General features: G+C 42.6%; 1 protein-coding gene across 1 annotated transcript; it reads right to left on the reverse strand.

The window, feature by feature from the left end:
- Positions 1-10,720: 10,720 nt before the first annotated feature.
- Positions 10,721-25,919, reverse strand: LOC133901735 (meiosis-specific protein PAIR2-like). Its single transcript, XM_062343202.1, has 29 exons — positions 25,857-25,919; positions 25,705-25,761; positions 23,713-23,809; positions 23,550-23,618; positions 23,148-23,240; positions 22,920-23,043; positions 22,416-22,485; positions 22,291-22,332; positions 22,032-22,160; positions 21,842-21,949; positions 21,638-21,680; positions 21,528-21,569; positions 21,221-21,345; positions 21,053-21,065; positions 20,869-20,939; positions 20,669-20,770; positions 20,446-20,596; positions 19,701-19,786; positions 19,522-19,576; positions 19,254-19,423; positions 19,027-19,149; positions 18,862-18,885; positions 13,980-14,170; positions 13,592-13,718; positions 13,024-13,408; positions 12,872-12,930; positions 11,844-11,865; positions 11,296-11,666; positions 10,721-10,942 (listed from the first exon to the last, which is right to left on the reverse strand). The coding sequence occupies exons 1-29, from the start codon at positions 25,857-25,859 to the stop codon at positions 10,895-10,897; spliced, it is 3,000 nt and encodes a 999-aa protein (XP_062199186.1). The 5' UTR covers positions 25,860-25,919; the 3' UTR covers positions 10,721-10,894.
- Positions 25,920-26,406: the final 487 nt, after the last annotated feature.

The raw sequence follows: 26,406 nt of genomic DNA on the forward strand, positions 1-26,406 counted from the left end.
AGAGAAAAATATTAAGTGTGATTTGTTTTAAAAAGTTTGGTTAAAAAATTTTAGTCACAAGTGTAAGTAAAGTTAGTTATAAAACTAAAAATGCATCATATGACGTGTGGACTAAGGAGTCAAAAAAATATTGTTTGCTATAGTAATATTAGCCAATCAAACAGCCGCAAACTATGTATAGCGTAATTAATTTTAAACGTGATAAATTTAGACGCGAACGACCTACTTAGATATATACTCATATTATATATTTTTCTTTTTACTTATCAGATTGTTTGTTGCATTGCAATATTGCATAGCTTGGAGCCATTCATCAGGTCATCAATCCCTGACAGGGATTCTGAAGGAGGGGCAATGAATGGGGTGAAGGGGGAAGGGCCCGCAGCAGCACCAGAGCCATGTTCATCCTTTAACACCAGCATGGAACCCTTGTGCTGCAATAATTGGGGAGGGGTTGGTTTGGTTGGGGTGGGGTGGGGAGGCGACGACATCGTATGACGTAACTGTATCGTGTTAGGGCCGCTGACACGTGGACTAAATATCAGTAGGCACTGTGTCAGTTACGATACGATAGTGTATAGTTAGCCTTGGCATTTGAGGAGACATTACTTTGCTTGGCTTCTCGTTAGCAAGGTTTGGTGAGTGGGGGAGGGGTTTATTTATTCATCAAAATATCATTGAGGAGGAGCTGCACTGAGCTGGAGTAGTGAAACTAAAACGGCTGTCTGCTAATGATGCAAACTCTTGCCTGCTAATGAAGATACCAATCCACAAAAGTAATGTGGATTGTCTGAAAAGTGGTCTTAGTTTTTCCAAGAAAAATAGTCGCATGTTCACACGCAGATTGCGATTAGACATATGCATATATTTTCCTCAAACATCGAACTTGCGCGTAGCTGGTCTGTTTTATGTTTATGATCGTAAAGCATGCAAAAATATGCCGATGTTATTTTGCAGGTTGCTGTATTGAGCACTGAATCTACTGTATGGTGCATGGAAGATTAGAAATGCGTCAGATTCGCCCAACTCTTGCTTCGTTTTGGAATACCCCAGGGGATCGTTACTGTTTCCAATGAAAGAATTTCACCGAGAAAGGTCAATTTCATAGAATAGTCAGAAAAAATAATTTCCAAATTTTAAATGAGGCTTAATTATACTGTTTCCTGAAATATTCTTGTATTCCAAATATGCCTTTACCGTGCATCTGTTATTTTAGAAAAAAGTTTTAGTTTCACTCAGGTCCGAAGTTCCAAGCACCATATATAATGCTGGTTCATGTCTAATAGCTAGTTTCATGACAAATGCATGTGCTTGATCTCAAGACAATATTTTGTGAGAACTATTGGACGTGCATGGACAAGAAATATTCAATTGCCTTGACACATCCCCTCTTGTCAGAGAAAAGAACAGTTTTAGAGTATCTTGTGGACAAAGCTCACAAAACCAACTACGTGTACATGAGTAGACCACGTAATCTGACTCCATAAAAAAACTCTGAGCAAACTTGCACTTGGACACTAGTTTAACAATGCTTTAATCTCCCTGTTCAAGATGCTAACATGCTCCAAGTTCCAAATGCATCTCTCCAGATCCCTGATCCATTAAGAAAATGGAGAGTTGGTCCATGGTCCATTTCTCCATCACAAACAAGTACACATTTTTTAGACCAATCTTATTTACATATCATCAGCTTGTCTCCACTGGTGGCACCACAACTTCATGAGAATGAAGTGGTTTTGTGCACTAAAAAAGTTTTGTGTGTGCAATTGGGGGGGGGGGGGGATTTGTTTGTTCAGAAGGGAATCTATGGCATCCTGACCTGTGTGGCCTCAAGGGCATGGGGCTGGCCGGTTTGTTTGTTTGCTCCTTTTAGGAGTTCACTTCTTGTATATGTAGGATCAATGGCTCTATAAAAAGAAACGAATGTAGGGATGATAGGTGAAAGATTGCACTATCATGATAGGGCACTTTGTGGCCTTTATTTTGCAAAACATGTAGGAGGGAAGGGAATGATTGATTGGCTATACCATGTTTCCTCCTTTGCTCCTTTGTCCTCTTGTTTTAGTTCGCGTTGTGCATTATTAAGTATTAAACGGTATGTCACCGTAGCGAGATATATTGGAAAAAGATATCATTAAAAAGTCATTAGTGTTTTAAATATATTGTAGTCTAATAGGTAAAAATGTATTATAGTCTAATGGATAAATAAACTACGCACATTCATTAGGTTGCACTTTCGGATGTCTTCACAGACACTGATCCCTTCCCCCTATTTTACCATCATTCATTCGGTTGCACTTTAGGATTTCTTCACGGACACTGGCCCCTTCCCCTTTTATGACACTGGCCTCATATTCACTGCGGTTGTGCACTTCCGCTGACCATTTACTAGCCCTGCCGACATATATTTTATCAAGACCATTTATTTATGTTAAGATTCATATTGAAAATATAGATGAAAAAAAATCATAGAGCGGGTGGAAGAATCAGCATGTTGATATGTATTATATGAGAGATGAATAGTCGAGACAGATCATAAATGCGTAAGAGGATGCAAAGTTGTATTTCCCGCCGACCACCTGTCAATTCCACGGATCTGTGGTCGCAATTCAAATAAAAAGAACACCAATAATGACACAGGAGGGGTTGCTTTAGAAACTTTAAGATTTCCCGTGTCCCAGACCGTAAAACACATGCCTAAAAATTTACGAGCGTTTGGAACCACAGTAACATGTGGGGATGCAAAGTCTTAGAATTCAACTCATGCAGTGTTCTCCAAAGCTCCAAGTTAACCGTGCTGACTGCTGAGGCTTTGGAGCATGAGTTACTACCAAGTCCACCATGTGAAGTACCAGTTTCCTTCCTGCTCAATCAAACACGAAGTCATGCATGTTTCACAAAAGTCTTTCTGAATTGACGAATGTCGCTCCCAAATGACCAGTTTGTGCTTTCGACGTTTTAAACTGGTAGGATTTTGGCGCATCGTGGTGTGGTCACACGGTTGCGATTTTATACGCCTATATATGGCCCAACCAAACAAGTACAGCATGTTTTGTCCATCGATTTTTCTATGCGTGTGAATCTGATGCCAATTGTCAGGAACATAGGTGTGACCAACATCAACTGTTAACTGTTAGACCATCGATTCGAAGCCATATTGAGTCAGGTGATGCACAGTTGCTAGGCTATATTTTTTAAAGCATTAAGCAGCTTATTTTGACCACCTAAAATAGTTAAAATTGACAATATCACTTTAAAATTATATATGTGTATTATCATCAATTTCTTTATAGCTTCGCCCCGTGTGATTGTAATTATTGCGGATTGGACAAGCAAGCAACTTAATGTACAGTACCAATGCAGTTATAAAAAAAGACATCACGCAGGTGCCAATGAAGAACAAACCAGCTAAGGCTTGTACGAAATGGAAATCTTTATCCACGTACCTCACGGTTGGTGCCTAAAGCCCTAAACCGCGGGCATCATAGAGATTAGACAACAGTACTGCTTAAGTACTCTCGCGCCAAAATTGAACTAACTTGCTCCAACTCATTTCTTGTTTGGTAGATAGACCAGTACTGGAAATATATATATATATATATATATATATATATATATATATAATGTTTCTAGATTCAACCCCAGTTACTATTGCATCATCTTTAGTTATAATTAAAAAATAGTAGAGTTACGATTAGAAGTAAATAAAAAAACATTAAGCTGTCATTGCGTTATGGATGAATATAACTCCTAATGAATTTATTGTCTAATGATGTACAACCTAAAGAACACGATTATAATCGTAGTACAATCTAAACGTAATTTGTTAGCTTATCGTGTTGCAATTATACACTTATACACTTCTAGACGTGCGGTTGTAACTGGTTTACCTAGCATATTGTAATTTATAGTTGTAACTAGAAAATGACACAATAGCAAAATTACAGTGCATCTAGACGTATAATAGACTATATATATATCTAGGCGTACTGTAGTTTCGTTACTCCGTAGTTATGATAAAAAATGGTATAGTTACAACTCACAAGATATGTCAGTTACTACAAATATATATTGTAGTAACTGTGTACCTTATCTAGTCGTAATTATGTACTTTTTGTCATATGGTTACAACTAGATCACCTCTACGCACACCTCCAGTTACGATCCAAAAAGTAGTATAGTTGCTATCGTAACTGACTTTTTTGTCATGTGATCGTAACTTAACTATTTGTGCTGTCGTAATTGACTATTTTCTTAGTTGTAACTGTGATCGCAACTGGATCACCTCTGCGCACACCCAGTTACGATCCAAAAAGCAGTATAGTTGCTATCGTAACTGACTTTTTGTCATATGATCGTAACTCAACTATATGTGCTGTCGTAACTGACTATTTTCTTAGTCATAACTAGGGGTAATACAGGAGTAAATTACAATATTTCTCATAATTATACACTTTTTATCATGTGATCGTAACTCACATATATGTGTCATCGTAACTGACTAGTTTCTTAGCCATAACTGGGGTGGTGCGAAGGTAGCTACAACAACTGAGGATAGCGCAACGTAGTTCACTGTTACAGCTAGGCGTAGAATAGACTCTTTGTGTGTGTGTATACACACACATCATTACAATTCAATTTTAAACTTTTTTTTGCATGCATGCCGCTAATATTTATATTTTTTGGGTAATGAGGGAACTCATTTCCATTACTTTTGATAATAGAATATTTGTGCCTTACATCCAGAGTGCATAGATCGAAAGACTGAGGATCTGTTTGTTTGTGTTTCTGCTTCTGTTTTTTTCTACTGCCAGAAGTCTAAACAAACAGAATTGCTAAAAAAAATGATTTATGAGAAATCCTAAGCAGGGTTCTAAGGAAATGAATCAGAAGCTGAAAAACTAGTTAAGAATAGTTTTTCTATGAAGTGGTGTGCTAAGAAGTTAAAAAATTATTATAAAAACTAATAATTAAAATCTAAAGGTAGTTTTTTTTAAAAAAAACTAAAAGCATAATTTTTGAGAAAAGCCAAAAGTAAAAGTTTAAATAAACATGTCTCAACAACAAAGGACAAAAAAAAAGAGAGAAGTTCACTGCCAGTAGCCATAGGGACTAGCACACCCATAGCCTAACAGTTCTTAAGACTTCATCAGCCAGACTCATCAAACATAGCAAGGAAAGAAGAACTAGGTTCAAAACAAGTTTTCATCCGGCCAAAAGAAGCACATCAGACGAATACTGAAAGGTCAACCAGCCATCTCATCCTTCAGTCTTCACGTTCCTATGTCTGCTGCTGGTCATCATCATCGTGGGGTGGGCTGGGAAGCATCAGCAGCTGGCCTTCAGATTGGGATTGAGCCTGACGCCTCGCAGACAAGAGTTGGTTCACAGTTTTCAGCAACCCCTGGGCACTCGCATAAGCTCCTTCTCCTTTACTCATATCATTTAATAGGTCAGCTCATGTTTTCAGAAGAAGAAAAAAACAGCATAGAAAATAATATCACTTGGATCATGTGGGAGTTTTTGTTATATCAAAGTAAGTCTTATGGATGAAAGCTAAACCAATCGTGGCAAAAGGCTTCCCATTCACAAATTTTTCATCAATCCATCTGTAATATTGCTACAGTGAGTTATAAATGGTGTTGCCCCAACAAAAGTAGAGATAACACCCCCAAGCAACCTTGGCAAGAGGACATAAAAAGAAGAGATGTTGATAGGTCTCATTTTGTGTACAAAAGTAGCTCCATTTCCTTCTCATCAAGTTATCCTTAGTGAGCACATCATTTTGCTTTATTAACCACATAAAGATTTAAACTTTCAAGGAGATTTTGGCTTTCCAAACATAGGTAATATTTACGAGTAGTGCTGTACTGCTGTCCCCTCGTGAGCATGGAGTTTGTATGATGCCATTTTGACGTACACTTGCACCCTCATACGAATATACACACTCATATACATAAAAAAAGAAAAAAAAAGAAAAAAAGAAAAAAAAAGGGGAGAAAGCCTGGCCGGCCCCTTTTGTTTCGACCGGCCCGGCCTTTTTCTTCTCCTCCGGCCCGTCTTCTCCTCCCCTGCCCCTCTCCTTATCCACTCGGGCGAGCCAAGAGAGGGAGCCGCTCCCTTGCATCCGCCGCCACCCTCCTCGCACGCGCCGTCGCCTCCTCTTGCGCCGCGCTCCCGAGCAGCGCCGCCACGCATGCGCCCGGCCACGCCGGCCCAGCCGCAACCTGCCCCCCTCTCCTTATCCTCTCCCGCACCAAGCTGTTGTGCCGCACCGCTTTGCCCCCTGGTCCACGGGCCGCGCCGCTGCTCTCTTCCTCGGCCATGCCCCTGGGCTCGAGCCCGCCCGAGCTGCGCTGCCCCTAAGCCAAGCCTCACCCTCTGATCCTCAACGGATTGAGGCGAGTTCGGTTGGACTCTATCTCTATCTCTTCCCCCGATTTCAAATCGGTTTGGGGATTGCTTCGGATGAGCTCGGCCGCCGCGATTTCTGCGAGTTTGGGCCAGCTACATGCTCTTATCTCCTCCCGTGGGAACCCCGGGCCACATCTATAAAAGGCAGGGAGGGGGTGCCCGGGAAGGGGGATCAATTTTTGGAGTTCAGCGGAAGCCCTGCCGCGCCAAGGTTTTGCCGTCATTGGTGTTCGCCGAACCACCGTGCGAAATCATCGCCAGGGGTCGCCGTCGCCAGATTCGTGTTGCCGTCGCACTGGCCCATCGCTGCCACCGTCGAGTTCGGCATCATCGGCCTTCATCCTGCTCTCCATCAACCATGTTGACTGGCCGGAGGCCTGTGGCCGATGCCTCCCTCTCTGGTGAGCCTTAACCTCAATCCTCTCTTCGGTCCGTTTGCTTTGTGGTGCGCCGACTGGCCATCGTGCCGTCCTGATGAGCTTTCAGTTTATGCCGGATCCGTGTGCTTGTGCCATGCGCCGGACCGCGTTGCAGTCGTGCTTGCGCTTGTCCCCGGCCATCGTGCTGTGGTACTACCGCCCGTCGCCGGCCGATTGCTGCACCATGCTTAGCCTGACCCCTTGTTTGCCCCTTGGGCAGTAAAGCAAAGTCGGGGAGCCTCTGACAGTGCTGCCATCGTGCCGCTATGATCATGATTTAGATTTGGACGCCGTTGTGCTCGTCCTGAAGCCCGGCCTTCGAGCCGTCGTGCCCCTCGCCGTGGTGTCCTGCTTATGCCCGGCCGGTTGACTCTCTGTGTGCTCAGCCTTCGTGCTAATGCCTCACTTGTGCCTCACCTTGGCCCGGCTGCTGCTGCAATTACGCTTGTCCCCGGCCTTCGCGTCGGCGTGCTCCTGCTTTTGGTGCTCACTGATGTGATGCTGCGGGTCCGATTGGCCGGTGATGAAAACCTGAGGCCCGGCCGCTATGCTTCATGCTGATGTTCTGTGATAGCTCGGCCTTCGTGCCGTCGTGCTCGGAGACCGCCAATGATGCTAAAACTGAGGCTCTCCTTTCCTCCTCCTGTTCTTAGCCGAGTGGTGGTGGCCTGGTGCTACCCTTCTCTATGATGGTGATGCTATGCACTGATGTCTGGCCGTCGTGCCATGAGGCTTGCGTTCATATGACTACTGCTTGTCAGTGATCGTGTGTTGCAGAAAATTCAGAGTGTGGGTATTCTTTTGGTTGCCCCAATACTGATTTATGCTATTGCCAGAAACCTAATCCTTTTATAGGATGTTCGGTGATATGGCTGCTGCCTCGTGATAATCATGTAATGCAAAAGAATACGAAAGGAGGGCTTTGTTTGGTTGCCCCAGTATAAAATTATTGCCAGAGACCTAATCCTTTTTAAGGATGTTCGGTGCTATGGCTTTCGCCTTTGCGGCATGTTGCCTTCGGAACGGCCGATGAGGACAAGTCCGAGGCTCAAAGAGGAGCTAGTGAGTCAAGCACGGCGTCGGAGCTCCCGGCTGTGGCCATGCTGCTGCTTTCGGTCGAAGCTACGCGTCGTGCCGCGCTCCTAGCCCACCTCTTCATAAAAACATAATTCTGAGGCCTACGTGGCCGATGATGATTCGGGATACATAAATAGTCCAAAAAGCTTATGCCAGACTGTTGTCCCGTATTTTACCGTATTTTATTGCTAACGCTTACTTTGCTTGGTCTTTGTTGCGTGTGACTACAGCCTTGTAGACTCGAAGACGACCTGAATACAACGACCGTCAGCGCAGCTTAATCGGAGGTAGCCCGAAGATGGGCGTAATTAACCGGAGACTTCGCGAAGCTCCAGGAACCAAAGATGAAACGATCACCGAGGAATATAAGAAGTCAGATAGCGTGTGCGTTTGAGGAGTAAAATAATTGTAATCGAAAGATGTACTTTATGAATTCGATATGAATGAATAAAGTTACAATTCTATTACATTGTATCCTATCTTTTGTATACTCTGTATACTGACACGCCCGCAATATTATATACACAGTTTCAAATACAATTCAAACGTGAGACGTTTCGAATCCGCGAAACAGAGTTAATTGCCAAATATTAGAACTTCTCGTGCAACAAGCAACCTCTCCAATTTTACCATGGAGGTAAATAACATACCGGTAGTAATTTGAGATCGAGTAGGTTCTTTTTCTGGCGTGAGAGTAATATCACCTATGTTCTCTTTTAGATGTTGTTTTAGTATTCGCTATATAAAACAAGATTACAATAATTTTATTTATTTATAATATATTTATTTCTCTCGATTTTTCAATATTTAATCAATAACACATAAGTCATTAATCCACCACACTCATTTAATTAAAACTCCACTTTTTAAGTTTTTAATATGGTTACTCTAATAAAATACCACTTAAAAACCTAAAACGATATTTATTTAAGAAAAAAATTAAATTCTTATAATGATATCTATTTAAAAATAAAGTTAGTAGTAAAAAGCATGGTGGTAGCTAGAGCTACCGCTACGGCGCCATACGAGTTAGTGACCGCGGGGCGAAATGAATACGGAACGGCACACACATGCACGCGTCCAGTGAGGGGAGGCGATCGAAATATGATGGCGCGCAAGTGGGCTCCCGACTCATCAATGGACAGTTGGATTGCTTCCCACTGTTGCAGGAGACAGACGGCTCCTGTTTGCCTTCAATGTACCGATGGACGGATGGATGGCGGGGGAGAGGACCACGAGATGACAGGAACTAGCTCTATGCTAGTAGCATGGACGATGGCAGTGCAGACGATGAGAGAGTACTGGAGAAGGATTGCGATATGACTGCCATGTTTTCCTAAACCCTTCGCCTTCGAGAAGAAAATGAGAGAGGAGAGGAACGACGTGTGGGCGTACAGGCTCGCTGTAGCGAAGGAGCATTCTCATCACGTCTCACCCATGGGAAGTGTGCCACAGCACGGCGTCTCTCGCGTTCTCGTGGCTCTGCATGCATTTTTCACCTTGCGGTTGCCAGTGACGGCGATCGACCAAATCGATTGATCGTTTTCGTTAGCATCGGGGGCATCTCGCGTCGCCGTCTTTTACAGCCGGGACCGCATCGCAGCTTCGTTTTAGTCCCCCGTGCGCAGCGGTGGATGCAGAGGTGGATGCAGAGGAGCCAGGACGAGAGGCTCATTAATCACCTCTCTCCCTCTTCTTCCTCGTCTTTCTGGAAGACATTTCTTCTCTCCCTCTCTCTCTCTCTCTCTCTTCTTCTTTGTGTCTGCCATCCATGGTAAAAAATTGTTATGGTCCGTTTGAGGGTTGGAGCCCCTTCCCAGCCGTTACGTTTTTAGCTTGGCAGTGAGAGCTTCCTCTCCTACTGTACAGGGAGGATTGTGCTTGGCAGAGGAGCAAGCACTGGTGTACTTCGCCAGCAGCTTCAGTGACGAAATCTCTGCAAAGAAAGGTGTCGTCAAGTTCGTGCACCGCACAGAGCTATAGCACGCAGCATGGTTTCCGTTTTGGATGTTTTGTGCAGCAGCATCTTTCCTTCCGTGCACGTCCAAAACCAGGGCAGGAATGATTGTTTTATTTTTTTGTTGAAGAAAAATACTTCGTGGGTGCATTCTTCGTGTGACCTTGTGAGACTTGGGCTCTTTTACGATTACAGCCAACATTAACATCATGAAGAAAGGGGATAACTATTCACCAAGATGATGCTTGCTGGTGATCCTTGACGTTCGGGTTGCTTGCAATGGTTTCTCTCGTTCGGTCAAAAGGCTATATAGGCCACTGATAGTCAGGTCAGCAAAAAAAAAAAAAAAGCATTTCACCGCATGAAAAAAGCGCGCCGCCACACATCATCTGGCAAGCAAGCAAATCCAGGAAAATCCAATCACTTTGCTCCAATCGTGCCCAACGGGAACAGGCTATCGAAGTCAAACTTTCGGTACCGATCAGACACAGTCACTTGTCCAAGCTGCCGGCTTCTTCTGTTAGTGAAGCCATGCATAATTGTTCGGATCGGAAGGCAGGAACGGCCTAGCAGCCACATTGTTGGACGCACCAAGCCGCCAACCAATGTTCTGCAAAGACTTCACAGGACAAAACTTCTTGCCGAGAAAATACTAGCCATCTTCTCGAGACTTGCTTGGCATTCCGCAAATTATCAGCTTAAAAATGATCTTCCAGACGTGCTGCCATGGTGCAAGCAATGAGCGGCGCAACAGCTGCTCGTCTACAGAGAACCATGACCTCCACATGCTGCCATGCAAAGCCAAACAGTAAACAAAAGTCAGGAACAGCTGTTCTATAGTGCTCCAACAAAATAAACAGACCCAAGAGGTGCAATCATTCCAAAAGTTCAGGGGCTAGTAGTACCAATACCCAATATCACATTGATTGCTGATGACATTGAATTGCGTGTGCAAAGTTTGCTGTAACGTTTCTATTATTGGAAAGCTAGAAAAATTAAACATCTGGCAATCGGTCTTTACATCTGTTTACTGCTCCAGAAGGTTAGGTTGTTCAGCTTTATCAGAACCTACACGCTGCAAGAGAAAAGGTAAAGAATTATATATAATACATTCAAATGCATAATCTGAAAGCAGTAAATAAAGAAACATAAATAACTATAGCATATGCATATTGAAGGCTGACATCCCTACAGTAACAGGAAATATCACTATTTCCAGCTGTAAACAGAACTAAGTTATCTCAATGATATAAAAGGTGGTAGAACACAAAAACACAATACATAGCCTCAATGATATAAAAGGCTGAAAAATGACACAGTTAGTCAGAAACAATTGGCTCAAAAGGTGGTAGAACACAAAAACGTGGTAGAACACAAAAACGCAAAATTGAGGTTAAGTTAGTATGGAGAATTGAGAATCACATTTACCATCCGTTTGCTGACATAAGGTTTTATCTCCAAGGATAACTCATGATTGCTTTTCTTGTCATGAAGCTTATGGTTCTTCTCAAATTCTTTCCTCGATTCCTTCCTTGTGCCAGATTGCCAGACACCACCGAAATTAGGGAGCCAACTAGAGTCAGATATTTCTGGAACAAGTTCACCTCGCTTCTCCATTTCCATTTCAGCTCTCCTTCTTTCTGCCCATGCAGCACCAACCCGCTTTGGGTTAAGTTTCCTCGATTTTCCTTTCTTAGAAGACGAATGAGGGGAGCTGCTGAGCGTCAATTTTTTTGGATCATTCTCGCTAGCTTCTAACCAAGGAGGAGGAGCACCAGTATGCACATTTGCTTTTGAGCCTATAAAGGAATGATATTGCGTCAATGCAAGGAGCAAAAGGGAATTAAAAGAAATTGCTTCCATTTGATAAAAATGCAATTATTTTTCACATTCAGACTAGTAAGTATTTTTGACAAAATTCACAGCAAGAAAATGTATATACTAGCAAATGCATCTGATACTTTTATTGAAATTACCTCCAGAGTGGATTTGTTGAACCTGCAAAGAATAAACATAAAAAGCAGAGCATTAGGCTACACAGACTTCTGTATCAAAAGACTTAGGCATATATTGCTTCCTTTAGGATACAAGAACTTCCCAAAACTAACAAAAGAAAGACCTTCCCCAAAACTTACAAAAGAAAAACCTTTCTTCGTAAACCACAACACTATGCAAGTTTTGCTAACATAACGACAGCATTTCCGATGGGCAATTTCATAGAGACCTGGAATATAGTGGACCAACTATGCATCACAGAGCTAATTCATGAGCCAACTGAGATGGTAATCTGTAACTTAGGAAGGTAAAATCATATTTTCAGAACTCAAATAATGAGACCATACCATAATGAAAACAAATTAGAAATTATACACTACAACAGTAACTAACTGACATAACTAGACCAGAAACAGTACACTGCAAAAAGTGCAAATTGAGCAAAACCTACAAGGATGAGAAACTCAAATTAGATGCTAAAGAAGGCGTGGCTTAGGCCCTGTTTGTTTCAGCTAGAGCTTGTGGATTGTGATTCACAATCTGCAAGCTGAAACAAACATGCACTCATTGTAATCCAGCTTGTAACAATCTAGCCTCCAGATTGTAAAAATCCAACAATCCAAATTCCACCAGCTTCTGCAGATTGTACAATCCAATTTCTTACAATCCAAAATCTATAAGCTGTTTTTCACAATCTCCAGCTGAAACAAACAGGCCCTTAACTGCTTAAAATTTATGACATATTCCCTTTGTTTAGCTTTCCTGCCATTGAGATTTGATATACCTAAACTCCTGCTTCTCACAAAATTTAGTCATTTACTAGGATTACCTTTTCTTTAGTGTAAATGGAAAAAACTCATTTCAGTTGTTATCAGTATTTCAAATATCTAATCAGAGAGCCACAGTAATGTAGAAGCATCGCAAGATTATTTGTCATCTTTTCACAGAATTATTTCTTGCTTGTCGCATGGACATGTGTGTGCAGTGTGCACACGTGATAGATACTTACATGTACAGAACAAGAAATTGATGGGTTTGGTCCATTTCTGAGGATAGTAGATTGATGACCTGCATAAGGAAATAGAATTAGTCAAGTACCAGCCAAGCAACAATATCATACAAATAATAGGTCAACAATTGTACAAGAATTTTAACACTTACTCCTACATTTCATTTCAGGACCAGTACTGTAAAACAAGTTTGTAGTCAGCACATCCTGCTGCTCATTTGTTTTGGCCGATCCCCAAGGTGTGATGGGCACACCAACAGTTCCGTATGGAGCAGAATAAAGAACACTTCCAGAAGCAGAAGCTCCATGACACACTGTACTAATAGGGTGGTACGCCCCATTGGTAGGACTTTGTAAAGGCATAACAACATAAGATGGAGTATTACTAAAAGATAGGATATCGGTTTGTGCAAAACTATGCAAATTGTCAGTGGTAGATTCATTTCGGATATCTTTCATCGGCCCCAGAGTTCGTCCAATCAGCCCTTCAGTCACAGTCTTTGCTCCTGTACTCAAGGATTCACATCCTTTTTCCCACTGAAATTGGAAAAAAAAATGAAAGATCAGCATAAGCAGGAACCATAACATTCTGCCAGGGCACACACTAATACACTCAACAGCATACCTAAATAGACCTTTTGACATGACTAAATTGACAAGAAAAATACAGCATCTGATTCCTAAATCCTACCACAGAAAGATGAATGTATAGAGACGCACCTTACCAACCTCGTCCTCTGAAATCCTAAGCGAATCCACCTGATCCATCCCTCCCCCGTGCTTCCGCAGGAAATCCTTCACACCCTTCAGGTGTCCCTCGCTTGCGAGATGGTGAATCGCATTGCTACTGCGATAGAACAAAACTGAACTAAACCTCTCTTTTTTCCCCACAAACTCATCACTCATCAGTATGTCTACATTGTTCCGAAAATCTTACTACAATTTCAACACAGCAATAACCTAATGTACCAAAGTTCAAACCACTGGTGTAACATTACATGTTATATCGGTATCGGGCGATCCAAACTGTAACTAGAACCAGCACATCCAAATCCAAATCGAAAACCTAGGCATGCGGGTACGAGAAGCAGCAGGTAGCAGCAAGTACCAAGCGGAGCCGGTGTCGAGGCCGACTAAGTCGGTGGAGCAGAAGGGGCACCAAAGGCGAGGCCGCGGCGGGGAGGGGGAGGAGGCGGGGTGGAGGAGGGCTTGGCGGAGGTCGGAGAGCTTGGAGCGGAAGCGGGAGAGAGCGGCCGCAAGCGCGGAGCGGTGCGCTGGGAAGTAGCGGTGGCGCCGGCCCTGGTCGTGGTTGCGGCGGCACAGCTCGCAGAACTCGAACTCGGTAGCGGCGGCGGCGGGCGGCGGGTTGGCCGCCGGCTTCGGCGGCATCGTCGGCTCGCACACCTGCGTGCTTGGTCGTCAGGCTCGAGCCGCCGATTTGTGAGGTCGGCTGGGTCGCTCGGGCGAGCCGCTTGGACGCGGGCAGAATTGGACTAGGACAAATCGGAGGGCGGCCAGTTGTCCAGTTCTATACAGGTTCTAATCTGCGCTTTTTTTTTTCCATCAGAAATCATACCTGTTTGAACTTTGAACGCAAAGTTCCACAGGATTTTCAAAAAGCCAAATCAATTTGAACAGAAATCAAGAAATCTCATGGGTTCAAAACAGATCCGTAGTACGTACATTGCAGCATTGTGCAGACCAACTCGGTCATTGGAAGGATCCTTACGTTATTTATTTGCTTGTTCATACAGGGCGTGTTTGGATTTGGAAATTAGATCCTCTGACAAGCCTCGCCTCGCCTCGCCTCGCCCTTTCCCTTGTTATGAAGAAGCAAACAAATTTGGCTAGCTGGCAAACAAAGCTAGGCTCAAAGACTAAGAGATGGCAGCTGAGACAATGAACTCCCGCATTTTTTTTTTTTTTGGGCAATGATAAGAGTTCTGTCTAAATGAAGTAAGAGAAGGGGAACAAAAATTTAATTAGACAACCTCTATAGCTTTAAAACCTACCATTCAGAGGGCATAAATAGAGCAGTAAGATGTGTTGTAATATGTGCGAGAATATGAGCATATAAATACATATCCAGAATAATAAAACCAGCAAGAACCATATAACAAAAACATGATCATAATTGATAAGGCTGCAGAAAGCAATAGCAGAAATTATGATACAAATAACTAAGACAGTACTGATCAGCTTGATACAGAATATATGGCTCTCAGATCATTTACAACAGTTGGCCCCAAATCTAAGAAGATTTGCCCCCAAACTGTTCAGCTAAATATATCACTAATTGAATTAGAATATGAGATAACACCTAGTGAAGATCCTGGTATTCAATGCTCTAAAGGCTACAAATACCTGAACAGAGCTATCAAAACAGAAATCTCATTCGAAAATGAACTCAGTACAGCCAGATTTCTCTAAACAGAGGCTAGCAAAGCTTCTAAATATCAGACAAGTCTGAGAAACAAACAGACTCAGGAATCTGAAGTACTGAGTTCAACCAACAATCAACATGTCCAGGTATTTGTTAGCTGTCGACAGTGATGTATCAAAGGATTCAGTTTCAACAAAAGTTTACTGAAATCCACTCAACAAAGATCAGCTCACAGCACTGTCTACCATTCTACTCAGAGCACTAAGATCAACCCTATTGTACTCATAATTCTAACACAATTTCAATATAATAGATCATCACAGAGCATGTATATCAGGGATCCATACAGTCAAAACAGAAGGAGAAGTGTCAGCTCACAGTGCAAGTCGATGAAGACAACTGAAGATCGAGGTAAGGCACGGCTCAAGTGCCGCTGACCCAGAAATCCAACCACCTGCCTTCTGCGCCGATGTGAGGGAAGTCGGAGATACAAGACCTCAACCGCACGGCCACTGCAGTGCGGACGAACCTCGACAGTGTAGCACCAAAGCGCCAACCAGATTTTCCTCAGGACCGAGCACCGGCTTATAAGAACGAGTTGAACTCGAGCTCGATTTCGCCAATACACCAGAGAGGAAAACACAGGGGAGACAAGAAAGGAGATCAAAATCTTCTGAAAAACATGTGAGAGAGAGGGGCAGAAATATATAAGCCAGTTCGGCCCCAAGGCAATCACTCGGCCGAAGCCATACCTCCGAATCCCCCGCAGCCTCCTGCTAACCGACGGCATCCAGAACCAACCCACTTGGCAACAGCCGCCCAAACCCTATCCGCCCACGAGGAGCGAAGGATCCGGCCTCCGTCGTTCAGCCGCCGCCAGAAGCCAAGAGGAGAAGGAAAGACAGCTCTGGAGTCTCCGCCCGCAACCCTAGCAGCCGGCTTATATCCAACCGTGACATGGGCCTGGGCCGAAACCAAAGAGCCAGCCCGGTCCAGCAATTCCATACCGGCCCACACATTAGAATTTCCAGAAAATACACAACAAGATGAACATCTTATCCCTCCGAAAACATCGTGCACGACCTTGTCTTGACGTCATCTATAATGAGTCGGGTTACCTCATTTTCTTGTTTGGACGAATTTGAAAAATGCGTCGATTTCATTCTTTCTAAACGTTCCACATTATATATATCAAAACCCAATTGAGATCTCTTCAGCGTATTATTAGCATGGCTTACAATGTCTCGAGCCACCAATCTCGTAACATGAGGAATTTGACGGATGTAACATGTGATGGTAAATGGAGGCGGAGCATGGAGAGCACTTGCGATCGAACTTAGATGGTGAAGGGGCACTCAAGGCACAGGTGAGCCACCATCTCAGACCAGGTTTGGCACAAGACACATTGAGACTGGTGTGGCCACCATTTAATGGCAAGGTTATCTACCGTGAGAATTTTATTTTGAATCAGTATCCATACAAAGAATTTATACTTATTTTCTATCTTGGCCTTCCAAATAATATTCTATGTGAAAGACACTAATAAGCCTTTGAATTATACTAGATAGGCCGACTTTACTGAGTAGGAGTTATTTGTCGTTCACCTCTAAGTGATGATGCCAGCAATATTCAGAGAGAGATTAAAATGTTGAAGTTGTGACCACAAATCTACTAACTCAGCAATATAGGTAGATGTTGTTATTTTTTTATGTACTGTTTTAATCCCTATGTCATTAGCTAGTTTTGTGCTACTGAGTTGTTTTTTCCTCTTGATGAGGTGGTACAATGGATTTTAGCGTTGCTCCATGAAGCCATCTGTCTTGCCAAAATTTGATCTTGTTATCATCACCGGATTCAAACACAGGACAACCGGTACAAAGAACAGAATGAATCCATCTTGCTTCCCAGACATGCAAAGCAGATGCTCAGCTCAAAACGAGCCTCCAGCTCCGGTAAAAGTAATGGCAGTGAAACGCAAGACTCCCAATCTACCAGCGACTCTGCAACAAAGGGATCAGCGCCAGCCAACATCCCATTACTTCGGGACTCTAGGAGGTGTGAACACCGCAACGGCAATAACTAGGATACGGACAAGGAGCCATAACCATCCATCCAATCATTCAACACAACCGTAGCTGGAGCAATTAGCACAGGTGTACCGCAACAGAAAAGCACGTGGGGAACTTAAAGGCCTGAGCACGATCCATGACAGCCGTATCGATTTCCGAATATTGAGAGAGAGCCAGAGCCTGGAAGCAAATTTTATACAATTAATCCTATAAAAAATCTTCTCATTTATAATGATATATATTCACTTTCTCCTTCTCAATTCAATCATTAGATAAAAAATAAACAATATAAATAAAATATTATGAAAATCTTTCTAGACAGATTATATAAAATTAGCTTCCCGGAGCCGGTCCTGCAGAAAGTTTTCACCATACGGCAGACAACAAGTACGTGCCTGCCTGCCTCCACGCGTGAACAGTATTCCGGGAGTGGGTTCTCTCCTCACTGTCACAGCTCACAAAAGGGCAAGTCTAGCTGCATTGTGAAGTTAAACAGATCCAACAAACAAAAGGGCCTCATTACAAACAAAAATCCAGTGAGTGCATGACCACATCTCATTTCAAGCTATCAACGGGTGTGTTTTTCGGTTGTCAAAGGCAGCCTCATCTGAAACAACAGCATAATTTCTCACAGAGGAACATGACTCTCTCCTTCACCAAGCACAGGAAGAACCTAAAAGCACCCGAACTAGGATATCTACTTCTTCGACTGAACAGCGGCGTAGCTAAACATGGCCAAATGGGCCGTTCGTGCCGGCCCGGCACGGGCCCGACTCGGCACGGCCCGGCTACGGCACGGCCCAAACGGCCCATCTACAGTAACGGGCCGTGCCGTGCCGGCCCGCGTGCCTTCCCCTCGGCCCACGGCACGGCCCGTCGGTGACCGGGCCGTGCCGTGCCGGCCCGGGCACGATTTCGGCCCGACGGCCCGACGGGCCGAAATAGATAAAAAATATTAAAAAAATAAAAAAATACATAAAAAATATATAAAAATAGATAAAAATATAAAAAATAGATAAAAATATTTAAAAATAGATAAAAAAATATTTAAAAATAGCTAAAAAATTAAAAATATAAATAAAAAAATAGAAAATAGTGCTGGGCCGGACCGTGCCGGGCCGTGCCGGCCCGGGCTGGGCCGTGCCCGTGCCGGCCCGACTTGACCGGGCCGTGCCGTGCCGGCCCGTCGTGCCGCGCGCTCGGCCCAGGCACGGCCCGTGGCGTCGTGCCGTGCCGGCCCGGCCCGTCAGTAATCGGGCCGTGCCGTGCCTGGGCCGTGCCTACAGTGCCGTGCCTCGGGCCGGCCCAGTAGGCACGGCCCATTTGGACATCTTTAGGCGTAGCCGAACCACACGGACAAAACTCTCTACCTTACGAACCATAGGAACAAGGATCTGAATCTGCTGTGAGTGTTCTATCTATCTGCACAAGTCTAAGCACCTGAACTAGGATATGTACTTCTTCGCCTGGGCAGCGAGCTCAGCTGCTCCTGTGACTTCCACCCCACCTCACTGAGCTTGAATCTTTTGCCGCTTCACGTACTGGAGTATCGGCTCCTTCACCTGCGGCATTTTCATGGAAAATTACAGTTCGTAAGCCATGCAGTAGTACCCAACGTAGGATATAAGATGAACATGTAGATATTGACAGGCTTGATATATGCATGATGTAAGTTCATTTCAGTGAAAAAACGACGAGTTTACCATGCTAGCCTTCCTGCCGGATCTCTTGTCCTGGGTAGATTGCATCTCAGCGGCACCGGTTAGCGACTTTCTGATTCTCTGTCCAAGCACTCCACTCTCCAGGGAACAAACAGGTTCAACCGGCTGCAAGGAAGTATCAGTCAATCACCTTCACTCTATGACCAGGACCGTCAAGGCTCTCAGCTGTAACAATTATTGACTACTGGGAGATCATGCTGTGGCTATACCTCGCGCAAACTTGTGGGAGTCCTGCTTGGATCCTTTTCCATGGCCGAAGCGTCTTGCCCGCTCTGCATGGATACATTCTGCTGCAGCTCTGGTAGCTCCCGAGTACGGGTAAGGTCAGATCCGATTGAGTGGAGACAACCCATTGTGGAGCCATCTCTCAATTCATGGCCTGTAAAAAGATCATTAGACAACAGCATAATGTCGCCAAAGAAATGCCAAATCTGTTGGTAAAGTAACATGGAGATGTGTATTACTGTTACCACTTACCACTCAGAACATCTTTGCGCTCAAACTCAGCATGCTCTGCATTGGTGTCGATGGCCTGCATAGTGTAACAAGACTTTAACTTCATCATGAATACATTGCTGAATGGTAGAATGATGCCGCAAGGAATAGTTGGTGCTTCAAGCCGTAAGGAAATCTTATAGAAATAAATGATGTGATACCATTTGTTCGCCTCCATTGCCTTCCAGTTTCTTTTTTATCTCAAGGAGCTTTCTGTTGGTGGCTTCAGAATGAATAACAGCTTTGCCTATAGCATACAGCAATATGTTAAATTAAAATTAGATGATTTCACATGTTGTTAATGGGTATTACAGTACAATAACGTAGCAGTAGCATATACCATTTTGCTAATTGATTTTAAGCGATTAGTATTGCTTTTATCAAAGTGTATGGGGGACTACAAAATGGTAAGATCAGCCATCGTAACAGTCATTAGCTTCCAATAGATCAAGTTGCAACTCCTGAAGCATGCGATGAATAAGGGATGTATATTTCTTAAGTTCCACATACAAGTCTGCTTCAGATAATCTCTGTTCAAACATATATCCTACTCCTACCTCAAGGGAATTTGTTCAGCAATTCTTCAAATAATGTAAGTGATTACCGTGCATAAAGTGATTATTTGAGTTCTCATTCTATACCTTTGGAGAAAATGGGACTAAGGTAAGCAGTTATAAGGCTATCTGTGGTTAATCTTAGCATGTGTAGAAACTAGAAAGACATTTTTGCGAAGGTAATCGCATTGATTAATAGCACTGATGAGTTCCGACTTCCTGGAACTCAAGTCATTTCCAATGCCACTGGCTGCATAACTTCACCAGTAAACAACATATATGAAACACATAGAGAAAGACTAGAAGTCAAAAAAGCATTTCAGACTTTCTGAGTATAGATTCAGTAAGTTACCCAATCTTCGGTTGGTTGAATTCTTCACATATCCGTCTTGCACCATTTTGTCAATTAACTTTCGGACCGTATTCTGACTGGCTTCTCCATCCAGCTTGCCTTGAAGTTTGGATATTGTTACATAATCCATGGGAAGTGCATGGTACAATGCCTGTATATAATATTATATCAGAAGTTGGCATACATAAACAAGTAAAGAAGACAAGGGTAAAAGAATTTTCACCTTCATATACATTAAATCACCACCGCTGGTTTTGGTTCCTTCAGCAGGTGACATAATTTGCATGACCTCTTTCTTTATATGTGGTGTTCTGAGATCAGCAGTCTGAAAACGTTCAAATATATTGTTAGTGAGTAGCTTTTTTGCAATCGAGGGAGGAACAGTATAGCATATTGATAAACAAAGCAGTTCATCAGGTTGACCTTGTTAACAGTATAACCATCCTTGCCTGCCCTGGACAATAGACCACCTTTAAGTAGCTTCTCCATAATATCTGAAAAGTGAGCCATTAGTCTAGTATTTCAAGACTTAATGAGAGTAATGAAGGAATGCCTGAATTTTATAAGATCAATCCGATGAGCTGACAGAACTCGTTTCCTTAATTACCTTCAACCATTTCCTGCAAAATATTCAGAAAGCAGCTGTCAATAACAGGCCATACAACTCGTGTAGTGCATCAAGGCATGGTTTGTTTTATATGCAATGGTGCACTATAACAAATTTGTCTGTCGCTTAGAAATATGTCGCAGTATATGGATTAGCAGCAAGAATTACCATTGATATATCAGGGAAGTTAGAAAGAACATCTGAAACATTAATAGTTCCAGTGTCTCTTGAGCATATCCATTCTCTTACTTGGGCAGTTAGCTCTTCCTCATGAGCAACATCTTGAGTATCATCTGCAAGCATACAAAGCCAGAAGAGCAAATATGTACATATACTTCAAGAAAAGAACAAATGCAATACAGAATTGCCCAAGACATCTGAAATTCTGAATAAATTAGTAAATTTATGTAATCTGGCTCTCTATGCAAAGAGTAAATATATGCACTGGCAAATGAAGCTCCATGAACAAATATACCTTCTGAGATTGTACCAGTATTTTGTCCTTTGCCATGTCCATCTACAAGAATAGTTATATGAGCTCCAGAAACAGCAAACACAACAAGAACATCGTTGAAGAAATGTTACCATTAGGAGCAACAATGTAACGTTCTGCTTCAGATGGGTGAACCTAGTACAATTAACGACTATGTCAGGCATCACTTTGGGTAAGAATATGAAAGTTGTGTAGATACCAAGTAGTGTGTCTTAACAGTAGCAACACACTAGAGTGCATATTAAGGCCATGCTACTAAAACTGATCCTAAATTATATAATCTGTTTGGTCTTTACCTCAGTGTCAGAAAAGTCATCATCTTGATCAGACTCATTATCCAAGCTCATGCCATCATCTCCACTATTAATATTGTTATCATCACATGGGTCAAGGACACTCTTCACCTGCATAAAAGAACAAACTGTGAGAAGCAACATCTTAAATGAGAAACCATATTGAAAATCTTTCTGGTTCAATCTCCTTTACCTTCAAAGCTAGCACAAGATGCTTGCTGTTGACATTCCCTACTTCCATCTTCAAGGGGTTCTTGTTCCATATATTTATGGCCTCATTGTCAGCACAACACTTGAAATAAGGAGGCTCATAATCCTCAGGCTGCCAACATGGAAAAACTGTGTTAACTTCTACCAACAAATTAAAATAAAACAAGACAATTTCTTTCCTTATATGTTGAGAACAAAAGAAGATAGTTAAATAAATAAACAGAACAAAAGGCGCTACTCACTGTGACATCATCATAGTACAGCAGCTTCATTAGAATGGTTCGCTGAACACAAACAAACCACAGCATAAGCTCAGCACAATCCAATAGTAAGTTTGTACACAAATTACAGAATGGGTATAAAATACCTCATCTGGCATTTGGTCCAAGGTCCTCATAAGTGAAACAAGTGTTCTGATCATCTTACAAGCAGAGCTCCTGAAAGAAAACCATGGACATGTCAGGATATGACCATCATAGGTAGCAATGGTTACTTTCCACCTAACAGGCACATTGTACAAACAAACAGGAAACCATGAAGTGGTCTGCGGGGTGTATGAAAGAACCATTCTACAAGGATTACAACCTCAACCTTCAATATTGCAATTTTGTAGCCAAGTCAAAGTATAAATCCATCCATGTTTGTAAAGACTTGCGAACTTTTATCATAGCCAACAGATGGATACTTAAACCTATGTAGATAGCAATTTTCAGCCTGCTCTTACACAAAGAAAAACAGAATACTGAATTGTTTTGAGTCCTAAGTTTGTGTTGCCAACTTCTTTCAATCATAACATTCTGAATGCAACACTACTTTTGTACGAAGACTGCAACGTCATGTAAGAAAATCGGCATCCAAGGTAAGAAAGCACCTCATCTGATCAGGAGTCACTTCTGCAGCATTTGACTTGAATGTAGTGCTACTCTTTTTGCTCCCTGTGCGACTCATGTTCATCACAACTTCCTCCATGCTGGTGTTGGGGTAGCTAAATGAGACTGCAGGGAAACATTGACACTTAATAAGCAAATTTTGTGACACATGATCCGCAATCCAACTTAATATTCTACGAGTTAACCAAATTACCCAAAATGAAACTTACAGGCATACTCCTCAATCATCGGGCCTTCCTCCTTCTCACAGATACAAAAGACAAGGGTCTTGAGATACTTTTTCTGTAATGCGTCATAGACACCTAAAAATTTGATTCCAATAGTTGATCAAATAAACAAATCAGAAAATAGTTTCACACATACTACCTATGTTCTAAAATAGATCTGTTCTAGAACACAAGTCAGTAGAATTTTCATCAAAGGTACTTCGATTTTCTTATTGTAATTTGCTCATGTACAGTTAGAAAAATAATGGTCAAAGATGTGTGTCAGGGACCATGTTGATATCCAAAACAAGTAAAATACAACAAAGAGTTTTTTTAGAACGCAAAAGAGATAGGTAGTAATCATAAAACAGTGAACTCATTGAATGAGCTCAGGACATGTTTCACCTTTCTCCATCCAATCAATCAGCCTCCTCGACTCGGCATCCATCGGCATCAGCTTCTTAATCTTCATCTCTGCAGCAGTGAAAGGGCGTTTGAGGTAATAAATTCACATCAGCTGTAGATTTTGGATGTACAAACTAGGTTTGACGTTATAGCCAACTCTGACCTAGTGCTGGAACCGACTTATCATTGAAGTACTTCTCAGGGAATAGGCCTCTGATGTAGCTGATGTTGTATATGGCAATCCGGAGCAAGTTCCTTGTCTGTTGATATAGGTAACACAACTGTTATAAAAAAATATCCATACAAAAATCGGGCTATGTAATGATTTCATCAAACCGGATAGAAAGTGGAAGAAATAGTTTGATGCTTTAGCAATTGAAGACCCATCAACTAACCACAAATTGGGGGCACTGGCAAAACAATACTCAGAATGAACCAAATGTTGACCAAAAACATCACATGAGTTGTGTCTTTCAATAGTGAAACACAGATTGAGCCAAGTACAAGGGACTTGTTTTGTTCAAACAGATATGTATACCATAGATAAATTCAACATATAAAGGTGAACTAATGCACTAATTCATGCGAGTAAATTGTGTTCTAATGATCCAGAGCATTATGTAATTGCAAGTCATAGCATCACACCAAAATTAGATCAAGTAACAGAAAGCAAAACATTCTAGGCAAAATGCAACGAATTGCATATACAAAGAGGTATAGGAGAAGGCAAGAAAGAGTTATCTAATTGGAAATAAACCACCCAGATATTTTAAGAAACTACTGTAACAAACCAAGAGTCCTGCAAATTACTTATATGATTGTGGTCCTGAAAATAAGTCCCTCTGATTTTTCAAAAGCACGCTAAAAAAGGCTTCATAAGCTCATAAAATACACACAGGCACAACACAGAATTCAAGATCTGTAGAATAGCACAAGGCAACAACCGATTAGAAACTATAGAAGAAGTGTTTCTGATCCCAAAAACTAATGCAGAATTACGTACTGCTTGCATGCTTGGTCGGAACCCAAAGTATAATTTAAAGCATAGATATCAACTGGAACCATGGGAACTGGTACTGTCCAACTAAAATTCAAATAAAAGTCGTGTTGCTGTTCAAAGCAAATTCGGAAATAGCCAAGCCAATAGACATCAATGTGTCTCCATTCTACATGCAGCCAGCATTAAGAAGGTGGAAAGGCTACATACCAAACCTGCTACAAAATTTTCAGAAGTTAAGCACAATGGGAGACTAAATTAATCAACAACAGCTGAGTGAGAATTCAATTAAATGACAATTTCGAGATGCTCCTACAGAAATGGTTTGTGGCACTGGAAGGAGTAATTTATCCAAAGCTTGTATGCAAAACAATCTGATAGAGACTTAGGACGTAGTATCCACGCTCAAGCCTGATCAAATCTAAACGCAAATCAACCGTTCCGTATGCATTCGCAACAACCAAATCGATGCAATGACCGACTCCCAATGTTGGAAATTGCAGAAATCAACCAGACGAGTAGAAAAACAACGCGATGTGATCGGTTCAAGAGCTAGAAATGTTGGAAACCGCAGAAATCAGACCACAAATCAGGAGAAATTCCGCACTAATTCTACGCGGAATCGAGTGAATCTAGTAGATAACACTCCCCGGAGTGATGCTTTCGAATCAGCTTAGGAAATCGAGCGAGCGAGCAACGCCTGTGTAATTGTGAAGCAATCCATCTGAACAGAAAAAACTTACCCATATTCGAGAGTGCTTCGTGTAGAGAATTAGGTGCCAACTCGATTGAGCGATCCAAAAGCTACTGATGATTCGAACCGACAATTAGAAACATCGGAAGCAGAAACTAGCAAAGAGACCCCAAAATCCCACCGCCCAAGCACCAAATGCGCTCCAATCCACACGCGAAACGGGTAAAACCGAGACAAAATCCACCAAAAAACGCGCAAATGGAAAACAACTCGATACGCTAGCACGACGATGTTCGAACCAACCCCAAATCGAACCAACAAGCTCGCGATCAGACCCTCGGGCAAACGCCGCTCAAAAATCTCAGCGGAACGTCTCGACCTAAACGACGATGCGCTCGGCGGGGAGCCGCCCGAACCCAGCCAAATCGCACGGAATCGAAGCGGGGAAGGGCGAGGAGACTTACTAGAAGCAACGAATCCTGCTCCGTGATCTCCGCCTCCTTCGTCTTCTGAGCCATCACCTGCATCGGAACGGCAGAACCACGCTCAGGGCGCTCGCTCAAACACACACCCACAAGCGCAGGCTTGCGAAGCACGTAATAGATTGAGAGCTCACCATTTTGCCTCCGCGTTGTGTGCGCGAGGGGGAGAGGAGAGGGTGGCGGTAACGATGCGGGATTTGTGGCTACTTAAAGAAGAGGTGGGCTAATGAGCTGACGGCCGCAGGAGTGGGTGAGAAACCACGAATGGGGGGTGTCCTTTTTCGTTTGTCAATTTGAAATTCGAATTTTGTGAACATGCGTGTTTTGAAAATTTCGAGCCTGTGGCGGGACCGTCAGATCCTTTGGTTAACTCATGTTACCCGTTAATGCATAATTATGGGACCGTCCTAAACATTCGGTTAACCGGCTTTTATCCATCAATTGATGATGCATAACCCACTTTCTACATCAATTCATCACTAGTTACACATTTTCATTCTTGACCAATGAAATATCCCCTACTCAAAGACATGTACTCCTTTTGTTTAAGAATGTAGACGTATTTTATTTTAAAAAAATCATCAAAAGTAAACTTTAACCGTTATTTTCTCTTATAACATACTGTCAATTGCTATAAAATCAGTATCATATTTGTTGGGACTTATTTACCGAACACAGGGGTGG

Source organism: Phragmites australis, chromosome 20 (genome assembly GCF_958298935.1).
Source record: "Phragmites australis chromosome 20, lpPhrAust1.1, whole genome shotgun sequence".
NCBI classification, from domain to species: Eukaryota; Viridiplantae; Streptophyta; class Magnoliopsida; order Poales; family Poaceae; genus Phragmites; species Phragmites australis.

Coding starts and splice junctions, on each gene's coding strand:
- LOC133901735 (XM_062343202.1), bottom strand. Junction 23,619..23,712: donor TAAGTCGGTTCCAGCACTAG/GTCAGAGTTGGC, acceptor TCACTGCTGCAG/AGATGAAGATTAAGAAGCTG. Junction 20,597..20,668: donor GTGATTTAATGTATATGAAG/GTGAAAATTCTT, acceptor TATTATATACAG/GCATTGTACCATGCACTTCC.